Source organism: Brachyhypopomus gauderio, chromosome 1 (genome assembly GCF_052324685.1).
Source record: "Brachyhypopomus gauderio isolate BG-103 chromosome 1, BGAUD_0.2, whole genome shotgun sequence".
Classification (NCBI taxonomy): domain Eukaryota; kingdom Metazoa; phylum Chordata; class Actinopteri; order Gymnotiformes; family Hypopomidae; genus Brachyhypopomus; species Brachyhypopomus gauderio.
The window spans coordinates 8630752-8656501 of record NC_135211.1 but is presented as its reverse complement, the minus strand read 5'-3'; the positions used below and the strand labels follow the sequence as shown (position 1 = coordinate 8656501).

The 25750-nt window shown below is 40.5% G+C and overlaps 1 protein-coding gene across 3 annotated transcripts in view; it reads left to right on the top strand.

Moving 5' to 3' along the window:
- The window catches only part of rargb (retinoic acid receptor, gamma b), a 46438-nt gene that overhangs the window by 19754 nt on the left and 934 nt on the right, over positions 1-25750 (top strand). Inside the window, exons 1-8 of one of the 3 annotated variants that reach the window (XM_076981406.1) lie at positions 1340-1907; positions 11153-11301; positions 12129-12270; positions 13877-14040; positions 14350-14526; positions 14777-14981; positions 17942-18100; positions 19109-23808. In XM_076981406.1, the coding sequence (XP_076837521.1) occupies positions 1766-1907; positions 11153-11301; positions 12129-12270; positions 13877-14040; positions 14350-14526; positions 14777-14981; positions 17942-18100; positions 19109-19434 (1464 nt within the window). In that variant the 5' untranslated portion in view covers positions 1340-1765 and the 3' untranslated portion in view covers positions 19435-23808. Of the gene's footprint in view, positions 1-1339; positions 1908-11152; positions 11302-12128; positions 12271-13876; positions 14041-14349; positions 14527-14776; positions 14982-17941; positions 18101-19108; positions 23809-25750 lie in introns of those variants that run through there. The other 2 variants (XR_013122301.1, XM_076981289.1) reach the window with 2 other exon arrangements.

The window sequence follows — 25750 nt, the reverse complement described above, 5'->3', positions numbered from 1 at the left end:
CGAAGAGATTGCTGACGTAGATTTGAGCCGGAGTCAGACGTGGCCATTTGGAAAATCTACCATGGATTAGGACCGCATTGAATTGTGGTCCGTTTGATGAAATGAATTACAGGAAAGTCATATAAAAAAATTGATGGGGCTTAGAAAGTTTAAAAAAGAGGATAACAGTGTGGTGTTGCTAATATGGGCATAAAGAATGTGATTTTGGATTTCCAGTGAAGGCAGTGGCAAAGTGAGGGGGCAGGGGCTACAGTAGATGACTGTTGGGATGCCAGACAAAATACAAGTGTAGAGAGAGAGAGAGGAAGCGAGAGAGAGAAAGAGAGGGAAATAGAGAGAAAAAGAGAGAGAGAGAGAGAGAGAGAAAGAGGAGAGAGGGTAAGATAGCAGTAAAGATACAGCTCAGCAAAAAAGAGAAACTCCTTATAGTGACCCTGTGTGCATGTCCTAGTATACCCTTTGCTTGTTGTTTGATGCCAATGCCTGAAGGGGGCGCTAGGCTCCAAACATTAAGAGATTCAGCAACCCTCAAATTCTGTCTCCCAAACTGGAAGGCCCTAAAATCAGTGCTGGCAGAAGTTGCTGCTAATGTAACAGCAGTATCATTTACCCTAGTCATTTCAAGAAGTATATTTCTTACAATGAACAAAAAGGACTGTGAATTAATTGCTGTTGAACAGCTGGTTATTGATCTTTCAAATATTTACTTAGGTGTAAGAAGCTTAAGTAAAGAGTTTTGTAGTTTTGAATGTTTTGAATGTGTGTGTGTGTGTGTGTGTGTGTGTGTGTGTGTGTGTGTGTGTGTATGTGTGTGTGTGTGTGTGTGTATGTGTGTGTGTGTGTGTGTGTGTGTGTGTGTGTGTGTGTGTGTGTGTGTGTGTGTGTGTTTCTTTATTTTCTTTATTTATTGTATCTTTCTGTTTTATTCTAACTTCCAAAAAATGTCCTTGTAAATTATTATTATTAAACAGCACCATATAGTCATTAAACATTTTTATAAAGACTTGAAATACATAGGGTTGAGTAACAAATCTATGCATCTGCATGTGCAGTGTTAGCAGTGATGTGCTGAGAGCGAAGGGAATAAAGCAGTAAGTATTTGCAAAAGAAAAATAGAGATAAAGAAGGACTATGGGGAGGGCAATTATTTGTTTTCATTTGTAAAACTCTGAAATATGACGCAGGGGTGACTGAGTACTTGGGTGGAAAATGCGAATGACAGAAAGTTTTGGCTCTTGAACCAATCAGACAAGCTCCCGCCTCCCTCCCGCCTCCCTCCCTCTTTCTCCTTCCCTCCTCCCTCCCCCTCTATCTAATGGGGGCTGAGCTAGACTGTTGTCTCAATGTGAGCGTAGTTAGCACACACTGTCCTGCTGAACCTCCTTAAGCTAGTTAGAGCTTGTGTGGTTGTATCAGAACTCAGCTGAAACAAAGTCCCAGTGGCAGGAGAGCGGAGGAGAAAGTGGCCAGTCTGGTGTTATAGGGTGCGGTGCTGTTTTGGCTGGAAGAAGATCAGTTGGAAAGAAGTGAGAGCCCTGGGACCAGAGCACACAAGTCACCGACTGCACTACCTGAAGCTGCAAATTCCAGCTCCTCTGTGACAATCACTGCAGAAGCTGTTGTGATACACAGCTGATCTTGAAGGTTAACCCTAAAGAAGCTTGGCCTTGGGTTTCAGCCATCGATTTACTGTCTTGTTTGCTGGCTGACAGAAGTAGAGCTCTCCTTGTAGTCTGAGTGGACATTCTTGTGAAAGGTGTACATCATGTTTGACTGCATGGAGGCTCTGGGGGTTGGCTCAAGGCCTCTCTTTGACGTGTCCACCCAGGGGTCATGCATGCTGCGAAAGGCAAGCTCCTTCTTCTCTGGTCTAGAGCCCTTCTGGACCAACAGCACCAGCCTGCAATGTAAGTGTTGGTATTGGTGCACACTTTGCTGTGATTTTGCTGAGTGTGTGTGTGTGTGTGTGTGTGTGTGTGTGTGTGTGTGTGTGTGTGTGTGTGTGTGTGTGTGTGTGTGTGTGTGTGTGTGTGTGTGTGTGTGTGTGTGTGAGTGAGTGTGTGTGTGTGTGAGTGAGTGAGTGAGTGAGTGAGTGAGTGAGTGAGTGAGTGAGTGAGTGAGTGAGTGATTGAGTGAGAAAGACACACTATTGATTATGATCCATGGTCTACATGACTAATAGTTTTTCCATCCCCTTGCCATATTCGTTTATATTTGATTTACTACATTATGCTTCTGACAAGTGCTCAGATGCTCCAGTCAAGGTTATTCTGTCACTAGAGCCTGGGCCTAACTCCTGTACAAGAACTAATACCTGATTAAAGGTAGCATTAAGACGCTTATAACGCAGGTGTAGTAGCCAATCATAACATTCAAAGTGTTGTCCGAACTCAGAGATATAACATCATTGGCCACATCATTATATTACTGAATGCATGTTAGCTATTGACTAAAACATTTAGTATCTTTCTAAGCAACATGGAGATCTTCGTTCGTGGTTGGCATTATGTTATTTTACATTAAAACCTTGTTGGAACGCAAATCACCAATCCAACTCAATATATCTAAGGACTAGTGCAAATCGGCATGTTCCAGGAAGTTGCGACTGTGGCAGTTTGTTCATAGGTTGTAGCGGAAAAGGGACATAGGTGATCTTTCATTGTGTCGTGGTGTGTGCGCCCTCGGGTGCAAACGCTTGGTAGACGCGGTGTACGATTTCGTTTAAAACGCTCAGAATAAACTTTGTAAATATGGTGGGACAATGCAGGTGAGGAGCGGGGAGCACCCGCTTAATTCGTCGCGGTTCGGATTTCATCGTGCACCGCGAGAGTGACGAGAGGATGTTTGAGCAGCGATTTAGCCCACCTCTTGGGGAATTGATTTGTCCTGTTCTCTTTTAAGCATCTTGATGTCATTCACTAGGAAGGTATGCTGGTGTAAAACAAAACAAATCAATAAATAAAAAATGAAATAGTGGAGCTGCGATAATTGAATTAGCCTATCGTGAAGAACGCATGATGCACACTTATCGGTTTCAGGGTTCAGTGGATAGCTGACTGAGCAGTTTCATGTGAAAATTAAAAGTTGCAAATATAAATAAAAGTTGTATCTTACATTTTAAAATGAGTACTCACAAAACAAAATTATATGTATCATTATTATTATTGTGTGTGTGTGTGTGTGTGTGTGTGTGTGTGTGTGTGTGTGTGTGTGTGTGTGTGTAAAGAGAGTGTGTGAAAGATTGTTTTGAGTGAGAGATGCACAAAGAGAGAAAATTTACCCATTATCTTATGTTGTGGAGGTTCTGTTGATTTGGTTATGCTTCATGAAAATCTTTAATTAGTCAGTTATAATTAGCTACAATAAGCTCAATTAAGAGATTAGATCGCTTGTGGGAACAGCCTGGGAAAAAGTGAGATGAAGAGGGAGTAGGCTATTAGGTGAGAGAAATTGAGCTGATAAAGGGATTAGAAGCTTTTATATCAATGTTTCCTTTGTAATATACACCTACTGAGCCTCTTTAGAAAGATTGTAAGAAAAACAAATCCTAGGGAATTAGTCCATATATGGCTTTTATTCAAGGCACATATCTCCCTTTTTATTGTAAGAGCTACAGAAATCCCAGTTGCTGGTGGTGGTCAGTAATTCATGGATTGTTGAAAAAATTATGTTAAATGATTAAAAGAGAAGGTAATGAAAGCTGCTATTGATATATGTGAGTATTCAAAACCTCTGAGGTCATCTTGGACAAGGAGCATATAGTTGGAGGGACATAGTGAAAAGAGTGAAACCACTGACAGAATCTGATGGGGGTGGGGGTGCAGACTGCATCCATAGCTCTACTATTTAAGTGTTCACTAGAGAGGGCCATTATTATTTGAAGGCAGAAGACACTTTCACATGTTTCAAGAAAGTGAGTAACTGGCTAAAAACAAGCTGTAGTGAACAAGGCATGACTCCCCCCATAATTTTATCAATGAATGAGCAAATGGAATCCAAAAGATTATGGTAATTATGTATACTTGAGAAAGACCTTCCGTACTGTCTGAATGAGGCAGCCAACTGGCCCTTTACTGTGTGCCTGAGTAGATCTCACAGGTCCCTGTTGGAATTTGGCCCTATGCTGTAATGACATTTTATGGCTGGACTGCACTTGGTGAGGGAAGTGTTGTAAATAGTGTGGGCCCACCCTGGTCATCTCCAGCAGCCTGTTCTTCTCATTCCATCACCCTTCACTGGTCGGGACCCTTGCCCTTGGTTTAACTTGAACTTGTTGTGTCTGAACATTATCCTCAGGACTTATTGAATCAGAAAAGCTGAACATTGCTAACATTAAGGTTAGATTTTCTTGGCTCTCTGCTTTGGAAGTCAACCAAAAGTCCTACAAGTTCAAGTTGTAAGTTCAAGTCGTGCCTTGAACAGGATCAGATTACAGTAGATGAATACAGTGTAGTCCTGGAGGTCGGCAAGCCAGGAAGTAGTAGAGGTTGTTTGGTTTGTTCCTCAGGACTAAGAAGCTTCATCTGCTTTACCCCTCAGAGATGCTTCAGTTTCAAAACTTTGTTCAGCAGTAAAGCAGGTGACTATTCTTACAGAGTTGTGGAGCTGGTAATGAGTCTTGAATCATTCACTTCCAAATGTATAAATATATTAGATATGTATTGTTGGCTTGACAAGCTACAGCTAACATGAAGCTTTTTCCAGTTACAACTCTGCTCCAACTTTTAATCAGATTAGATTTGAGGAGGGATTGTAGGGGGTGTACTGTGGAGATGGGGACTGTGACCAAATGTTGACTATGCTTCATAAAAATAAAAATGGTCAATTTATGAGGTGCTGTAAAGAAGAAAGGATGCTTTGTGTGCACGCTATTGAATTAGAGGGGCAATCCAGGTTTAACAACTAAGACAGACACTAAGAAAGACAGCAGGCTAGGACCATGTGTCTCTCCATGTGTGCAATGGATATTGTGCTGGACCTGTATCAAGCATTTCGAATTGAACATCAGAATCATTGCTTTTTTCCTCTGAAAATTTGTATTGTTTTCAATAGATATTTTTAAAAAAATTTGGTCAGTCAGGATGTGACATATCTCTATTAGTTTGCTCAAAAGGCCAAAGTTACATGTTGCAGGGGAGTGTAAACCCATCCTGCAGGACATTGCAGTGTTAACCATTTTATTAGCCCAGCTTTTGGATGGAATTCAGATTTGTGTGTGTGTGTGTGTGTGTGTGTGTGTGTGTGTGTGTGTGTGTGTGTGTGTGTGGCATATGTATTTATTGGTGTGAATTTGTATGTTGCATCTGTGTCAGTTGTTTCTGCCCAATGTGTGACTATGCAGTTGTGTGTTTTGGTGTCTTCATAGTGCGTGTGTGTGTGACAGGATTTTATTGGTTCATCTCCTGGACAGTGGTCATCTTTTATCACAGGTTTCCTTGCAAAGACAGGAAGAACTCTGAAGGGGCAGGAAGATGGGGGTGGAAGGAGACATAATAGTGACAACAGTTATGGGGGAGGTATAGGATGCAATAGGTTTTGGGACTTAGACTGCAGGTGCTTAGTTTAACTGGTCATAGCCACTCCTGTCATCATTACATGTCCTTCAACCCTCACCACACAGAGCAAAGAGTCACTGCTTCAAACCATGGGCCAGCAGTAGAAGGGAAGCTAGAGGAGTTTTTTTCCTGGTCCTATGTTATGCATAGGCTGTAGTTTTCCAAGACTTGGGTGGAGCACAGATTTGTTGAATATTAAGTGGATTTAGCCTCGCAAAAGACTAATGCCATTGTTATGTTGATAGGCTCTTAAAATAAAATCAAGGATTGGGCAAGTTCAACAGTTGGGTGGCTTGAGGGTGTTTCAGTAACATGAGTGATTTGAGGATATTATTTTCAATTTATCGATATTCTGGGCCTACTATGTAAAGCCCTGCCCTACACAGAGCCATAGGTGAGATTTTCTTTTATTATTATTCAGACAGACATAAAAATAGCAACAGCTTCAGGTTGACATGTCAACAGTTTGAGTGTCCAGCACGCACATTCCTTTGAATGCGACAGCACACAAGTCAAGAGGAAACATTTTGAAATGCGTGTAGTTATAAAAAAAAAAATTGAAAATCAAACGAGGTTCAAGGAAACCTGTGAGCACCTCAGCCTGGCATGGGGCCAAGTGTACAAAAGAAAATGAAAGAAAGGAAAAGAAAATGAAAGAGAGAAAGAAAGACCTTCACACTGAAACTTGAGAAGGGTTGAAGCTTAGCACATAGTGCCAGCAAAATTCACTCATTCTCAAATCAACCTGCTCTGTGTCACATCTTTTGGTGGGACGCTCGAGTTGCCATGTTAAGAGGTGATGTTTCTAGCATTTTGAGAACACACACACACACACACACACACACAGGTTGGATAGAATCATAGGAATGAGTTAAAACTATACACTGATCAGCTATTCAGAAACTAGGCATAGCACACAGAAGTTATGCAAACTGAAAATCATTATTGGTTCTAACACGCTGTTCAGAGGTAGTGTGATGAACTGTTTTGCCATCCTGTTGAATTGTATTTTGTGAGCAGGCAGGACTACAGATCAGGATTCTCATGCCAGTCATCCTCATTCCAAAAGTTGCTTGATGAGATGTGATCGTGGGCCAATATTCGAAATCTAGCTGCGGTCTGAAACTCGACACCTATAACTCAGTCTTTGTTATGAACATTGGAACATTAAGAGCTCCTTGTAGAACTGAAAACAAGTTTGTAGCTTTCTGGCCGTGAGTCATGCAGCAGAGTCCATTTACACACACACACACACACACACACACACACACACACACACACACACACACACACACACAGTATGCAAATTCATTCAGAAGCTATTCAACTATGCTCCATCTTCAGTATCACAGCCCACTATGAGTATAAGTCCGTGTGTGTATATAAGTCCACATGTGTGTGTGAGTGGATGGTTGGTTGGGTGGGTGTATGGGTGTCTGTGCGTAAGCATTTGACAGAACCTTAGCTACTTGTCACATTGATGAAACATGCGTGATACATTTATGAAATGTTGTGATAATAACTACAGTGACAGTTCCAAGTTCATGCATATCATTATTTGTTGTGGCAAGCACATAAATACTGTATAATACGTTTTTCTATGAAGAATAGGCTATGGTTTATTCATAGATACATCAGATGGAGCAAATTGCTATGAAGTTAGCCTGATTCTACTCAAAATGCATCGTTTTTAAGATAGCAAATGCAGTTAAAGCCCCAGTCAACCTGGTTAAAAACTTTTATTTATAAAGATATTCATTGTAATAAATATTTATCAGTCATCTTTGAGAAACATAGATGTGTTAATACAGAACAGAAAAAGGATTGACAGTGTCGTGTCTCGGACAATGTAACAACCTGGCGTTGATGAGTGCAGTGTGGTTTAGCCATAAGTTTCTACCACAGGTAAATTACCACTATAAAAATCTTAAATGACAAAAAAGTATCCAAAATGCTAGCTGGTTTAGCTAAGGATGAGCTATGTGGAGGAGAGTTGTCATGTTGTGAGAGGCAGCTTTCAGATGGCATACAAGTCTTTTACTAAATCTCAATAAAGCAGCCTAGAGGATGTCTTTGATTTAACAGGTATCTCCAAATTGAATATGTTGACATGCATCCTCAACTCTGCATCCTTAGGACTGTTAACTCCTAAAAAGTGACAAATGATGATACAATTTGAGCAGGCGATTACTACCACTTCCAGTGACCAAACTAGCGGAAATTCGCGAACTGCCCGAACGTGATCGGTCAACGATGTAAACCTTTCAATAACTTTGATTGGTATTTTGACAGACCTAGCATTACATACACCAACATTTGTCCTATCCAATCCCAAACTAACAGAAGTATCATTCTACGTCACATGTGTCAAAGTCAAGGCCCGCGGGCCAGATCCGGCCCGCGAATTGATTATCTATGGCCCCATGGATGATATTTAATTACTATTAGAACCGGCCCGCAGGCCACAGCCTCCCGATGGTGTTTTGCACGCACAAACACTACATTCCCCACAATGCAACGGTAGCCCGCGAAGTCAGTGCAGCGCACACAAGCGGCGAGGGTCCGCGCGGCGAAAATGACGTAATCGCAGTGGCTCCGCCCGTGCGTGAGGGCATCGCACGCTGTCGATTCGCAAGGTCGTGCACCTCTCGAATTTTGTAACTGCGCGCACCAGTTAAACTTAATTAAGTTAAATATTTATACATATTGTGGAAATTATTTGAAATAATTCGCTTTTTTATTCACATTATTTAATGGTTGTTTATTTTCAAAATGCCCAATCTTAACGTCTTCATGTTCTCTCATGTTTTGTCCTGGAATTACAAGAGGCTCGTATTTGTTAACATAATACAAGATAACTGTTCAGTCAGACAGATATTTGTTGTGAAACGAAGTCGTTACAATTTCAAGCATTTTCAAGTACTTTACCATAAATTCCAGCACTTTTCAAACCTTTATTACTTTATTCATTTAATGTACAGGACATGTTTTCTTTGAATGAAGTTTGTTTTTATCTGTTTGCTTGTTGAAAAATATTTTCACTTGAAATTACTGACAGATCCATAAGAAAATATTGCTTTATTCATTTAAGCATTAAATAATATACACTGTGTTATGTCTTGGTTCAATAGGCTATGTGCAATCATTTCAATATGTTTTAATAAACATTGAACCAGTCCGGCCCTCGGCTTGTAGCAAATTTGGTTTTTTGGCCCTCGGTGTATTTGACTTTGACATCCCTGTTCTACGTCTTCCAGTTCTCCGCACATAATTCACAAAAGCTATACATAATAGTTACAAGATCATTAAAAATAAGAAGACAGGGACTTTAAAGAAAAACGATGTAATTAAATGAGCTAATGCTGATTGGTTCCTGGCTGTCATTTATAAGTGATCTTAGCATTTATGAGTGAAGTACTCCCTAAAAAGAGGTAATGGAGGAGCAGTGTTAGAAGTGGACTTGATTGTTCTTCCAGAAAAGCTGCTTTAGGAAGCTTTCATGGAGACGTCGTCGCATAATGTCACAAACACTAGAAAGGACTTTTCTCTTAACACCTAATCAACTGATAAGCTGGTCTGAAAACAAGACCCAGAACAATCAAAAGCTAGAAGACATTTTCACTGCACACACTGCCACTCTGTCAGTCATCACTCTCATGGCACCAGACTCTGACTCGTACAATGAGAGGTGTTTTTTTCAGTACCTCTCCCAGAGGCTTAGGAATTACTGCAAAGCGTGCTCAGGTTAGGATTACTACGTAAACACGGGGCTCTGGTTGCATTCTCAGTCCTCAGACAATGTTGGCGGGGGGGGGTGAAGTATTTTCCACATTCCATTTGTCTTCTAATATGGTGTGTTATTTAAAATATCGTTTTTAATGTGATTTTTAAAATTGCGTTTCATGGCAGAGACACATTTAGAATTTTGTACAGACGAAATGGAAATTAACAAAGGTCAAATCAAAGGAGGTTCACACTGATGCATTGCAATGTAATGTAATACACACACACACACACACACACACACACACACACACACACACACGATAGTACACTCAAACACCTTATACACCCGTATGTGCTGGGTAAGTTTGTTCACACATATATAGCCTACACACAAACACTATATGTTCATAAGCTGGGTATGAAAGTAGACACATTGTGTGTTACCATGACTTTCAGCTCATGTTCGTGTTGAGTGGCCAAAGTTCAGTCAAAGCCAAGGTCAAAGTGAAATGGACATGCATTCACACAGACAGACAGACAGACACAGACAGACAGACACACACACACACACACACACACACACACACACACACACAGACACACACACACACACACACACACACACACACTGTCTCTTTCCCTCATTATCTCTGGTTCTCATTCTCTTCATACCCTACCCCTTTTTTACTAGATCACCCCTTTCTACTTCCTCTCCTTTTTGAAGTTGTCCCACCCTTGTTAAACGGTGGCTATGGTGTGAGAACGAGAGGAAAATGGGAGGAGAGAGATGAGGGGGTGGACACATTTTGGCCTTGTGCATTCAGGACACTGGGCTGGGGGGACTGTTTGTGAGTCATAAAAGTCAGAGTTCTGAAGATCCCGGTTCTGGATGTTTTTTTCTCTCTTTTTTTACAAGTTGGGAGCAGGGGGGGACAGCTGGCAATGGCGTGAATGGCTGGCCAAGGTGACTTGATGCCAATAAAGCTCCGGTCACCCGGGCCAGAGGCCCCCTTCTCAGCCCACAGACGGCCTTTATGGAGCATCTTATGAGCCTGGACCTCTAGTAAAAAGCCAGCCAGGCAGGTCTCAGGAATTTAGGGTGCAGGAAACATGGGGGGAGGGTGTGGGTTGAGGCAGGATAGAGGGTGACGAGAGGTGAAGGTTGAACCAAGTGACAGCGTTTGAGGCTACGTAGTACTGTTCTGATTAGCCAGAGGGAACAACAGTGTGTGCGTAGTTATACACTGTTTACATTGGAGTCTCAACACAAATAGATTTTTTAATTCAGTTGGCCAGTACTATAAATGTTATGTGTCAGCCATGTGTGTGTGTGTAACTGTTGTCTGTTATAGGCATGATTGCATATCCATTTGAGAGTGTGACATTGTATTGGATAAAGACACTTAAGATACATATATATGTGTACACACACACATGCACAAATAACGTATTAGTTGTGTCAGTGTAAGTGTTTCTGCCCCCAGACAAATTTTTCAGTGTAGCCAACTGGCTTACAACTCACTTTTGTTTCTCTCAGCCTCTGGTTATGTCTCTCCACATCAATCACCACCTCTGCCTCTTGCTGGGCTCAGAAAATATTTGCCTCACTGCTTGAGCTAAAAGTATCTGCCCTATATCCATTAATATCACCAAACATGTGTTTATATAGATACACATTTTATTTAAGAAAACTATAGATTACGTATTTTTTTGAAAAAGCTACAAAAAAAGGAAGCCAACAGAATTCAAAGAGAACTGCATATGCCACTTTAAATTTTTGTACTTTCCTTGTCCTAAATGTCAGTTTTTCAGAGTTTTAAATAATGGTTTAATACTCTTTCTTGTAACATTCTGTCTCTCTCTCTTTCAAGCTGTGGAAACTCAAAGTACGAGTTCAGAGGAGATGGTGCCCAGTTCGCCCTCTCCACCCCCCCCTCCGAGAGTTTACAAGCCGTGCTTTGTGTGTCAGGACAAGTCCTCAGGCTACCACTATGGAGTCAGTTCTTGTGAAGGATGCAAGGTAAGGAACTATGACTAAGACCATCAAACTACCTCATCCAGCGATCCAGTTTACAGTTTAATGGGCTATTCAGTTTGATTTAGTTGAGATCGGTTGTGTTTGCTTTGGTTCGAGTCATTCGGTTCAGGTTAGTGGGTTCAGTTCATTTTGATACAGACCAGTGCATTTTAGCGTGAGTGCATGGGTTTGCACAAACCGGCACTTGTCTAGACAAGTTGGGCCAGTAACAGCAAATTTCAGATCACAATATCTGTTCTAGAATTACTTTGGGGGTGGCACACACTCTTGCAGTGTGTTGTAACAGAGGTTCCCAAACCAGACAAGGACTACAAGAACGCCTGCATTGTTGCTCTGTTTCAAAAGCACCTGAGAGATGAAATTCTACAGCCCTCCATTATCCAACTGAAACGTGTAAGAGAAAAATAAAACAACAAAAAAAGTTGGACAGGCATGCTGACAAGAGCATTTGTTAGCTGGTCAAGTGCTGCACCCTAGTGGCGAAGTTATTATTTTGCATTGGCTTTGGCTTCAAAATAGTTCAAAAAAAGTTTTCTTTGGCCATTATGTTGATCATCAAATGATCAAATGATTCAAATGATTGATCTGATAGATTATTTTATTTGACACATGGCCTACTCAAAAATCTGGAGGCCACTAAATGCACAATTTTAGCTTATCACTTAAGCTTTAAGTCATCTCTGTGGGCACATGTAAACCAGTTCAGTGAGCCCCTCACCAAGAATAATCGTTTAACAGCTTATATTGTGAAACTGTACTGAAAACTTAGTGTTACTCTCCTGGTCTTTATCCCTCTCTCTCTTTCTCAGGGTTTCTTTCGGCGTAGTATTCAGAAGAACATGGTGTACACTTGCCATCGGGATAAGAACTGTCAGATCAACAAGGTGACCAGGAACCGCTGCCAGTACTGTCGCTTACAGAAGTGTTTCGAGGTTGGCATGTCTAAAGAAGGTGAGAATATTCAAAGCAGAAGGTGTTGTGAAACTTCCTTTTGGGCATGAAGATAACTTTGACAGAAACGGCAAGAAGGCAGTGAGGATCTGCAATGGTCTCTGGGATTCAGTAACTACTGGAGACATCATTTTAGCATTACTCCAAAAGTAAGCGTTTCTCTGAGCCTGAAAAAGTGGTTCCACCTCAGAACATGTAGAAAAATTCTAAGAGGAAACCTTCTATGTCCACAAAACAAAGAACCATCTGTCCTTACCTGCTTTTTAAAGTAGCAGGTTATATGTATTACCTAGAGTGTCTTATAAAATGTATTGTGAAACATTTCTTGAAAGAGAATAAAAAATCAGTGATTGCCTGATTTGGCATTTCAGATTCCCCCCCCCCCCCCCAAAAGGCATGCAACTACAAAGCCTTTAATGGCTCATTTGATCCTGCCAATAGAATGTGCAAACAAGTACAAAAAGACCTTGGTACTAAGCCAGGAACAGCCGCAGTGGCTGTCTATCACGTTTGATTTGCTCAGATATTAATTTCTCCTACACGAGAAGTCAGCCAGTGCACTAGGCCATCTCTGCTCTATCACACGGCATCAACCTCAGTGTTTCTAGCGAGTAAAGGACTGTCTGCGTGTCTTAAGCGCCGCACGCTATGGTGTGCTGGGAAAGCTCTTCCTGCCATTAGCCCACCGCTCAGAGCCCCCTGCAAACAACGTGCTTTCCTTCCTTTCAGGATATCCACTCTAGGCTGAGGCCCACTGGGAGTTCTCACTCTCATTCGTGTATTTATTTATTCAGAAACATAAACATAAATCTAATAAAAAAAAAACAGATTCTGCATTACTTATCCGATTAAGCATTGTTGGGGGCATTTAATCTGAAGTGTTCCTACATGCAGTGCTATAACTCAGTGCCGCTGGTTCTCAGGCCTGGTAAGAAATGCACAGTAGGTTATAGTACTTATATAATCAGTAGCAAGTCAAGACAAGCAGGACCTGATATTCAGCAGACAAGGTTAATAAAGTACATCTAAAACAGATAGCAAGGATTGCGTAAATATACACTCACTGGCCACCTTGCTAGTACCAGGTTGGACCCACATTTACCTTCAGAACTGCCTTAACCATTTGTGGCATAGATTCAACAAGGTACTGGAAACATTGCTCAGAGAGTCTGGTCCATATTGACATGGTTTGATGTGTTGTCCGTTCAGAGATGCTCTTCTGCATGCCTTGGTTGTAATGACTGGTCGTTTGAGTTACTGTTGCCACCATTCTATCAGCTCGAACCAGTCTGGCCATTCTCCTCTGAACTCTGGCATCAACAAGGCATTTGCACCCACAGAATCGCCACTCACTGGATATTTTCTCTTTGAGGGACTATTCTCTGTAAACCCTAGAGATGGTTGTGCACGAAAATCCCAGTAGATCACCAGTTTCTGAAATATTCAGACCAGCTTGTCTGGCAGCAACTACCATGCCACATTCAAAGTCACTTAAATAACCTGTCTTCCCCATTCTGATGCTTGGTCTGAACTGCAACAGATCGTCTTGGCCATGTTTTTGTTGATATATATATATATATCATAAACTCTCTCAATCTTTCTTCAGCTGTGCGGAATGACAGAAATAAGAAGAAGAAAGATGTGAAGGAGGAGGTGGTGCTGCCAGAAAGTTACGAGCTGAGTGGAGAACTCGAGGAGTTGGTCAACAAAGTCAGCAAAGCCCACAGAGAAACCTGCCCCTCACTATGTCAGCTGGGAAAATACACTACTGTAGGTTACAGGCCAAAACACACACATACTCACACACACAGAGAAATCTACACAATTTGTTGAAATATACTCAAACATCTGAACAGAATTTCAAGGAAGACATTTTCCCATTATAAAAAAATCAGTTGTTACTAAATCATCACTGAAATAAAACTTTTTAAAAATAATTTAAAACAATAGGTATGTCTTTACCTAATTCTTCTGGTTTTACTGTGTCTGGTAAACATGAGTTTTGTCAGACATGACTATTTATTTCACCATTTCACCATTAATTTTCTCCATCCTGGCCTTTCTCCCTGTGCTGTACAGAACTCGAGTGCAGACCACAGGGTCCAGCTGGATCTGGGCTTGTGGGATAAATTCAGTGAGCTCTCCACTAAATGCATTATTAAGATAGTGGAGTTTGCAAAGCGACTGCCTGGTTTTACCTCTCTGACCATTGCAGACCAAATTACACTGCTTAAATCGGCCTGCCTTGACATACTGGTAAGAGCTACTCAGAAGAACTGCAATACTTTTAAACATATTTTATTCAGGTTTTACTCTTAGTTTGTGTTTTCCCACCCATTTCACTCATATTCATATTTTTTACCCTCAAGGTCACTTTACAACATATGAAAATGTGAACTTATTTTAATGCTAATTTGTATATTGTACATAATCATCTCCTGCTGCTGCTCTTCATGTTTTAGTAAATGCTGATTTGCAGTGATGTCGTTGTGTTTCTTCCTCTCAGATGCTGCGGATCTGTACGAGGTACACTCCAGAGCAGGACACTATGACGTTCTCAGATGGGTTGACCCTTAACAGAACGCAAATGCACAATGCCGGCTTCGGGCCCCTTACTGACCTTGTGTTTGCCTTTGCTGGCCAACTTCTTCCTCTTGAGATGGATGATACAGAGACTGGCCTTCTCAGCGCCATCTGCCTTATTTGTGGAGGTACTGCAGTATTCCACATCTTTACCAAAACCATCATAGTACTGAGATTATCTTAAATGGGAGAGTATGTTCAGTATGAACCTAGCCTTACCATTTAACCATGGTCTTTGTGGTACAATGGTTTTGGGAAAACCGGTCCTATTCAGTGTGAAACTTGTGAAATTGCATGTCAGACAGAGCATTACTGAATGAATAGTCTTGCAATTTAGGTTCTGAATTGCCAATTTTAGTGTGTGTGGCAATTTGGTAGATATGTAAGAATATATTTTTTTAATAATCTCTGAACTAGAGATGAAATAATTCAGCTTGTTTTCTGAAGTTTGTCTTGTTTCTTGTACTGTTATTGGTGACTGATTTTGTTTGCTTTGTCCAAATAGTCACTTTTCAACTCTGGTTATTGTTTCAAATCTATTATATTGAAGCAATAATACACTCGAGGTTCGTGCTATAACGTGTAATACGACCACAGCACAGCAGTGCCAATATTACACGTTATAGCACGAACCTCGAGTGTATTATTGCGATTATACCACAGTTCAATTATCGCTGTTTATTGAAAGATTTTGAGTTAAAGAGGACGAGAAAATACGACCTGTTTGGTTAAAAATACTCCGCCAGTTAAAATAGTTCCATTCAATGGCTCGCTGCTAAACTTACACAACACTGGAACAGCCTTGCCCAATAAATATTATAGAGGTAAATATACACAAAAACAACTGTTGATAAAGTTGTATTTATTAAAAATAAAGTACAACAATTATTGACCATCCACGGCTGATTGGAGGTTCAGTCCAGCTCTTGCTATATAACTCTCCCTTCACGTTTCTGACGGATCCATAAAAACATCGTAAAAGCTGATTCATTTCATTTTTGTTGATAATACTAAAATCGACTGCAATGTCGTTGCTCTTTACCCAGGATGTAAATACATTAAGAGCCCAGGACATTTGTTTTACGAAGTTGTTAATAACTTCGTTTCTCTGCATCCAGCTCATCCAAATCATTGTTTGTAAGCGTGACAAACCTTGGCTCATTGGAGGAATCAGGCTGGTCATTTATAGCTTCATCCTCTAGTTTCAGATCGAAACAAATAGTTTCGAAGCCAATAGATTTAACAAACTCCCTGTTTCATTATAGGGCCTATATTGTTATTCCTTTTCTCCAAATTTCTGCAATTAATGCGGCCTGAACCACTTAACATACAGACTCCGTTCGAACTGCGTTTCGAAGGTCTCGGCTCTGTGTGGTGTGCTATCCATTTTTGGAGTCGATTAGAGTTATAGATTTTAATAGAATTGAGTTTAAAAATGAAAAATGGCCCTATAATAAAATGAATGGTGGAATGTTCAGAATTTCAAATCATCACTGCCAGTTAGAGTGTGAGCTGGCATAAAAAATGATCAAAACGTTCTTGGATAAACTGCTGTAAAATCCTTACACCTTGACCTAGAAGCTCCATTTAAATTTTAAATGGGAGAGAAACTTGTTCTTTCTGGCATGCCGAGATATCTAATCATTTGATGAATTAGTTTTAGAGTTATGAGCATTTGTTTGGCACTAGACAGAGAAAACTGCCCCATTGGCCCCCATATAAATATATCAGAATCAGCTTTGTTGAGATTTTTGTGTGTTTTTAACTTGTCATAAATCAGTCATTTTTGGGTCAAACCACACCAAAATATATCAAAATCATCAGCAAGGGGTCCTCTCTCAGACAATCTCTTCGGTGAAGCGATAGGTTAAATGGGTCCCGAACTACGACCGTTTGTTCGGAGGGTGCAAATCACATAAAACAAGGCTTCTCCACTCAGTGTCTCAGTTATTTTTGAATGTCTCTCCCCCTCCCCCACACACGCACGTGCACACACATGCATCTCTCTCATACCCACTCCACACAGTCACACACATATACACCACACAGACACACACACATACATACATGCAGATGGGGCAGATGGAGCAGAGGGGCAGATGGGCCAGATGGAGCAGAGGGGCAGATGGAGCAGAGGGGCAGATGGAGCAGAGGGGCAGCTAGAGCAGAGGGGCAGATGGAGCAGAGTGGCAGAGGGGCAGATGGAGCAGAGGGGCAGATTAGGGTGAGGGGCAAATGGGGCAGATGGAGCAGATGGGGCAAAGGGCCAGATGAGGATGAGGGGCAAATGGGGCAGATAGAGCAGATGGGGCAAAGGGGCAGATGGAGCAGAGGGGCAGATGGAGCAGAGGGGCAGATGAGGGAGATGGGCAAATGGGGCAGATAGAGCAGAGGGACAGATGAGGGAGAGGGGCAAATGGGGCAGATAGAGCAGAGGGGCAGATGGGGTAGATAGAGCAGAGGGGCAGATGAGGGAGAGGGGCAAATTGGGCAGATGGAGCAGAGGGGCTGATGGGGCAGATGGAGCAGAGGGGCAGATGAGGGAGAGGGGCAAATGGGGCAGATAGAGCAGAGGGGCAGATAGAGCAGAGGGGCAGATGGAGCAGAGGGGCAAATGGAGCAGAGGGGCAGATGGAGCAGAGGGGGCACACCTTTTCAAGCCCTATAGTATTTCCTTCAGGAAATGCAAGTCTAGTTTTGATAATGTTGCTGCTTGTTTGTAGTTGCGCTGTTTGGCTTGTAAATGCTGCTTCGTTGCTAGGTTACCTGTATGTGGCGGAGTAATACATGGAGAGCTTCGGTTACAGTGCTATAACGTGTAATATTGGCACTCCTAGATCGCCTCTCATCCAATCACATTGTAGGGTCAGAACTAACTGTGGTATAATTGTCATTAGATTTCTAATCTCCTATATATAATTGTCTTGTATAATCAAATCTAACCTATGTCATTTCTATCTAATCTCTCTACTGTCTAATCTCTCCCATCTCCTTTTTGAATGGTTTTCATGTGTCCTTGTTCTGGGGCATCATTCTTTATCATCTCATTCACTACTGATTTTCATGGTCACTTGAATGGATTCTGCAGACCGCATGGACTTGGAGGAGCCTCAGAGAGTAGACCAGCTTCAGGAACCTCTTCTGGAAGCATTAAAGATCTATGCCCGAAGAAGACGCCCCAACAAACCGCACATGTTCCCCCGTATGCTCATGAAGGTCACTGACCTCCGAGGCATCAGCACTAAAGGTCAGCGCATACAAACACTCATGATGCATTCTATTCATATTAACCTTTATTGTCATATAGTGGAAGTAATGGAAAACATCTGAAGTGGGCTTATCTACATGATTGAATATGTGAAAGATTAAGTTGATTCTAACAGGGTGGCACCCCAAGATTCAAATACCAGTCCCCATATATCAATGTGAACTAAGTAAGAAACTGTTCGGTATGAAGACCCAAATGTAGAGCAGCTAGGGATCTTGGAAACACCAAACCAAACGAAAAAATGCAAAACTCCAGCCCAAATAGAAGTTGGCAGTAGCTGTACCTGGGTAACAATTTGGGGAACTTTCCCAATGCAAAAAAAAAAGCCCAACAACTCAAGGCAGTATTAGAAGCCCTGCTCACAAGGTTGCCAAGCCACGGTACCAACACACCACAGAGGCAACACATGACAACTCAATGGAAAGAGCTGAAACAGGCTGTTGTGCTTAAAAATAAGAGGAAAAGGAAAAATAATAAAAAGAGTAAAAACTGACTTACAACCAGGAGAATGGGAGACAGGGAAAGCCAGAGGAATTCCCAAGCGATGGGAGAACTCCAGTGTGGGCTTGAAGGAACCTGAGAGGAAAGATGCAGCTTCAAGCTGTAGAGTCTGAGGACAGAAAAAGACTTTTTCCAGGACATCGAACAAAGGCTGAGGATCAGGCAGCCTGCACGCTGTATTTTAGTGGGCATGGGTGCAATGGGTGGCGGATTGCCTCTGACTGTACCTCCCTGTGCCTCCTACTGGTGGCTGAATACTGCACCTTTACACAGGTTTAAACATTTTTTTGCATGTTTTGTAGGTGTAATATGCAGTTTGTCAAAAATAAAAAAGTATGATTAATAATGCAAATATTATATACGTTTTAATATATTCTTCCATTGTACTATTTCATCTTACTCTTTTAATGCCGCTGACCATAATTATCTGCTTGTGTTCGATTTCTCCGTTTTATTTTGCCTTTCATATTTCTGTGGCATGTGTAGGAGCAGAGCGAGCCATCACGCTGAAGATGGAGATCCCAGGGCCCATGCCCCCTCTCATCCGGGAGATGCTGGAGAACCCTGATGTAGAGGAGGAAGGAGGCGATGCCGGAGAGGGTGTGGCCACAGCTCCCCCACCACCTCCCGCCATCCAGACCATAAAGCGCGAGCGGGATGAAGATTCAGCCCCAGAGGAAGAGGAGGACGAGGAGGATGAGTGTGGGGAGGAGGACAGGGAGAGGGGGGGAGACAGCGAGGACGAAGGTTGGGGTCTTCTGCAGGTGGATGTTGGGGGAGCGAGGAAAAGCACAGCCGGGAGAGCGCAGTAATGTAGACTGTGTGTGCGAGCACACACATGCACCAGAGAGTCATTTATGAGGACCACAACATTGAAATCATTCTCCAAATGCATGGAACCAGTCTGCATTCATAGACGCGCACGCGTGCACATACATGCGCACTGAAAACAGTTAAATGTACTGTATACATAAACACTACACATACACATTTTGGGAGTCAAAGGTATATACCCCGCAAATTCCTTCTGCTCTAGGTAAATATGGAAAGAAGCCATTCCTTAAAAATATTGAATGGTCCTATAAACCTAATGACAGAATGCAACAGAAAAGATGAAATAATTTGGAACATGTGAAATGGAGCATGGAATGTAGTTGGTTCTTTTTTTAAAGCACTAAATTTCTCATGTAAATGAGATGAAAAAGAGGAAGCAAGACAAAGTCACTGTATCATTTACATGCCAGATTTGGAGGTAATTTCTGAAAAACACATTTAAAAATGTGGAGATGCCAAATGTTTAAGAATGTGTTCTACAGCCTTGCACTCTGTCAGAAGCATACTTTCATAATAACAGACACACACACACACACACACACACACACACACACACACACACACACACACACACACACACACAACCAGGTCATGCAACACTTTATGGCCATCTTAAAAGACAACTGCAATTGATTAATACAGGTTGTTTTTTTTTTCTTGTTATTCTTTTCCACCTATGGGTTTATTTTTTACCTATGCATGTTATATTTTATTTTCCATGCATATGGCAACTTTGTGTGTTTAATGCATCACAATTATAATGTGGTTATGTTACTACGGTTCACAACCATATATCAGCAAACTGGCAGCTCTCCCTCTGAATCTGAAGGCTGCATTTTAAGCTGAGTTTAGGGTTCCTTAGGGGATATTGAGGTTGGAGGGAAATAGTTCGAGCAGCATTCTTTTCCTCCAAGTCATCACTCATGCATTTTCAACCCCTTTTCTGGCATTTGGGACACACTCCTGTCTAAAGGCTTTTTACATTTTGTTATATTCTTTGTCGTGAAGCAATGTTTGTTAGAACTAAATTTAAAGAGACAGTCATTTGGAAAGGACTTTGCATTCACTCATTATTCCTTAGTGTTTTTAGAACAGAAATTTAGAATTAGTTTATACAAAGTGGTAGGTTTAAAGGAACTGTTAAAGCTCAGTTTAATCCAGTGGCAATGGGAGGGAGAAACCTTTGAGATGTAAGATTGTGTTTTTCCAAAGTCAAATTGATCCAATGCAAGTTATGACAGAGCAAAATGTTTACTCAGGGCAACTGATGCTGTATGCAAGGACCAAATCATATCTGACCTGCAGATCAAAGCAGACTGCCCTAGCACACCTGATCAAACATGGCATAGTCTGAAGTATACGCATAACGATACCAGCAAATACAAAACTCAACATTTTGCTACATTTGTATGCTATGAGATATACATGACTACATTGGTGCTAAATATTAGTAGACTCAAATTCACTTCATTTACTCTGTTCAGATGCACTGTGTCATGCAATAAAAACACAAGAGTGCCTTAGAGGATCATTCCCCATCATTCAAAGTCATGTGATTACAGAGATACATTAATAAAATCTGTTATCATGAGCCATAGCTTTATACCTCTTCAGTGACAAATTACAGTGTTGGATGAACATGTAAAATACAAACAAGTTCTTCTGCTGCTGATGGTGTTTGTATGAGGATGCTAAACAGACTAATGCATGTCTCCAATGACAGACCATAATGCATGTCTCTAATGACACATAGCCATACAGCTGAAGGCCTTATGAAGTGTTGGTGCATGTCTTTTGTAGTTTTTGTAAAGGCTGCCTATCCCAGGTCATTTTTTTGTAGTTGTTGTACAGGCAGCCTATCCCAGGTCATTTGTGTCACAGCACATTTCTCTTTTATATGATTAATAATTTGATTGCTGCAGCATTTTTAAATCATGATCTTTACAAACCAAATGAAAAATAATCTTTCCATTTGTAATTGGTAGCGCAGCTTAGACAAACTCAGGCTCAACACTTTTGTTGTGTTTTATAATTTGTTAAAATTTATTTGAGCACTCAATTAAATAGTTACTGAGCAGTGTCAAGATAGACATAGATGTTTCATGTATTTCTGTTAGAAGAAACATGTCATAAAATTAACAAAAACAACTGCTTTCAGAACTTTTCATAAACCGTTTAAAAACAAATATGATCATGGGTTATCCAAGAATGGTTTTCATAGTGCAGACCAATCAGTTTCCATAATAAAGGAGCAATACACCCGTAAATGTTAATGTTGCTTGTAATGCTTGAAATTGAACAATTTTCATTATAGGCTGATCAGTCTAACTGAAGCCATCTAGCTTTCCTACACCTTTTGGCACATTAGCTTTACTGAACAGCCTTTTTAAAAGCTGTCTTAAGTGCTACATAAAATTGCAGTGACCATAATGTCTCATCAGATTATTGTATATGCACTGATATCCGGAGTTATGACAGGGTAAATTTGGCCTGCAGTTTCAGCACAAAGTACAGTATTTGTCAAATGTGGCTTGTAGAAATTAGCATACATAATCTAATCGTGACCAAAACCATACACCAAAGCCATTTGAGTGTGTGTGTGCATGCATGCATGTGTGTGTGTGTGCGCACATACACATGGACATGTAGTTTACAGATTATCACGTTCTTACAAAATATTGCAATAGTTATTAGGATACATAGCCATACCTCTGGGAATACACTTTATTCAAGGAATAGCATGACATGTCAACTCCATGATGTATTATGACCCTTCAAAAGTCTTATGTCTCTATAAATGTAGCAAATAACCAATGGCAACATAGAATTTGAGATGGCCACAAGATAGTAACGTGTTTATAGATTGTGAGAGAAATTTTCCTTTTTGTGTGTGTGTTTTTTATGTAGCATAATATACCTGTTGTGCATGCATTTTGACCATATTTGTAGATGTATACGTTTTCTTTCATGAAGGTTCTCCATTTGGTGGTTTGGAATATGTGTATATGTTCACTTGTTCATTTTGTTTTGTTCAGTGTTTTATAGTTTTGCTTACTTTGCCAGTGTCTTTTTTAGTTACAGAAATATTGTAGGCATTTAAACGGTAAAACTGCTCATAAGAAAATAACAGGTTTCTTATGGGCTTTATTATGTATATGTTTATTCATTATCTTCAGAATAATATTTGGTCATTGTTTTGCTTTTTGTAAGATGTTGGACATATCTCCAAATGCAGGGATAAAAAAAAAAAAAAAAAAAAAAAAAAAAAACATCCCAGGTGTCCCTCCCTCTTTTTAAGACATAAAATCCTGGAATTTATAATCTATTGGAATGAAAAATACTCTTGCAGTATAACTTTTTCATTTTTCATTAATTTCTTCTCCTTCTATAAGCTGAGTGCCTTTGTACAACTCTTTTCAGTGCCCTGCACAAATCTAGTGGAAAACTAGAACTGGCATGATTAGAATTGAAAAGTGTTTAGGCAAAGATGCCATTTGTATTAATTGCTTATTCCATAATATTCCTTAATATTCTCTTTTTTATTGTACTTTTTGTTTGAAAGCTTTGTTCCAAAGTTAATTTTATAAAGAAACTCTTCATCAAAATGTTTGTGTGTTGTTGGATATAGTAAGACTTGTAATAAGACTTGTAGTTAGTCCATGCCAATTACTTAAGTGAGTACTGGGAGTTAATGTATTTACCAAATAACTCAACAATGATACTGGTCATGGGTTATAAAAATTTTGCCACATAAAGAAATCACCCATTTAATATGTATTCACACATTGAATCCAAGTGTCACCCATCATTTTTTTGTGTGTTTCAGGATATACATACATTAATATCATTAGGTATTGTATTTAAAGTTTACCAAGGAAAGTGAATCCCTTTATATTTCCAGGTGTGACGGTGGCGCCAGAGAGACGGACGAGACACGAGTCCGGTTGTTCACACACAGTCACTTTAATTTAACAACAAGTATTGCGCAATCAGCGCACGATAAACACTCACACAACGTGCAGACTGTAGACAACGACGAGCACAAGACACTGCGCGAACGCACATTAAATAGACAGACCACATCAACCCCACGTGATGACGAGACGAGCCACAGGTGAGACGGATAATGACAAGACGCACCCACACCCACGGAGGTACACAGACGCAGACAACATTAACACACGCCCCAAAGGAAGGGTTCGGGGACCGTAGCGTGACACCAGGTAATTGCAGGACAGTGTAGGAGGATACACCTCAGGGCAAATCTAGGTGAAAATGTGTACATATTTTAACAGATTTAATTATGAATAAGTAGTATATACTTATAGTAAAATGTTACTACTCTGTCACTTAAGAGTCATGATCATTCTAAAAACAATCCACCTATTTTAGTTTGTGGGACAAAAAGGTACAATTTACAATGTTATGGTCAAACTCAAAACTGAGATATGCTTCAGGCTGCTACTTATTATTATTTATTACTGCTGCTTATGGAACTGCTTTTGTAAGCTTTTTTTTTTTAATCTGCTAAAACATTCAAATTTGCCATAGCCGACCAAACATTTTACAGACTGAAAAAAAATCACTACAATTAATATAGATTATATAGTTAGTTATCCACTTATGTAAAGTCCAAGTGGAATTTCAATCCAACTGATAGACTGGGGCAAAGTTAGGCATGTAAATGCATGAATTTGAAATCTTTCATAACCAGAAGCACTGAAAACTAAATATAATCATTCAGATTGATGAAAATCCCTGAATGCAAATGTAACCACTGTTTTGCATGCACTGATGCTCACAATAAGGAACAATACATCACCAAATTCAAGAGTTCAATATTGATTTGAGGTGTATGAAAAGTACATGACCAGCCTGATGCTAAATATTAGCTAACATTTTATTAGAATTCATACATGACATATTAAAAACAAGAGTGTCTTAGTGGATCTTTCTGTAGCCCAGTGTGTTTAAATGAGAACTATTGATTATATGAGCCTAGAAAAGGCCTGTGTATGGTGAGGTAGTTAAAATTTAACTTGCATCATCAACAAAAACTTACATGGTAATTACCCAGAATAACTCATTTATATATACATACACTGGCTGCACAACGTACCTCAGCCTGAGCCAGATTTAACACCTCATACATGTAGTGCATGTGACCTTCCTTGATTCAGAATGATAGATGGATGTCAGGTAGGCCATTTTTGTAATGAGCTGAGAGAGAGTGCAGTAAAGCAAGCTAGGGCTCTGCTAATTAAATGATTGCCATAATTAACATTTGCTTAACAGAGATCAATAAAATGGTGCAAGGATTAAAACAAGGTCCATACATTATACACTTTTTTACAAGGAAGCTTTTAATGATCTCATATATCTGACTGGAGCGGGATGTGTTGCCATGGCAATGAGATTGCAGTTGGAGGTATAAAGTGGCACGGCAGTATATTTTATTCCCTTTTTTATGCGTCTCTGTCTTCATTTATATTTAATCTGCTCTGCGCTGCCTGGAATTCTGAGGGCATTGACTCAGGACGCAAGAGAACAGGAGTCTTGAGGACAATGGTCATCGCGCAATTACATTCTGTCATGCTCTAATGTTTTTCACTTTTAAACATATGTGTTGGAGGGCTCTAATTTGCACAAACGTCAGAGAAAACACATGCCATTTCAGAAAGGTTTTATATTTTGCCTGAAGTCTTCCCGGACATTTGAAATAATAATATGGTTTAGAAGAAATCCATTAAACCAAAGTTAAGCTGATTAGAATGTTGTTTTGCAGTTTACTGGAAAAAGGTGTGAATGAAGTGAGAAAAATCATGTGATGGAAAAAATGGAAATATAAAAGAGAGGGGGAATGAGTATCGAACCCTGGAGTCTTCTACACTGTCTCCATTTCTAATTAAAAGTGTAGAGCGAGTGGTGGGCCATTAATCCTGCTCTTGGCCTTCAGCTAAGGGTTTGGGGCTGGCTGTAAAAACAGCATCACCATCCGTTTCTTAATGAGAAAGAAGGAATGGCAGTCCAGCAGGGTGGTCAGTCGACTGAAAGCAAATTGTCAATAGGGGAAAGAAAGAAAGAAGAGAACGACAAAGTCATGATGGGAAAAGAGTAAAGTGACCAGGGTCTGAGAGCTCAGGACAGGGCTGAGGGATCCACAACAATGACTGACTGATGAATGTTTCATATCATGAAAACAAACAAACAGTTGAACAGATCAGGTCTGGATGTGTGAAAGACCTCCATAAAGAGAGCAGTACACCAGCATGATCTCAGAAGATTTACTATGAT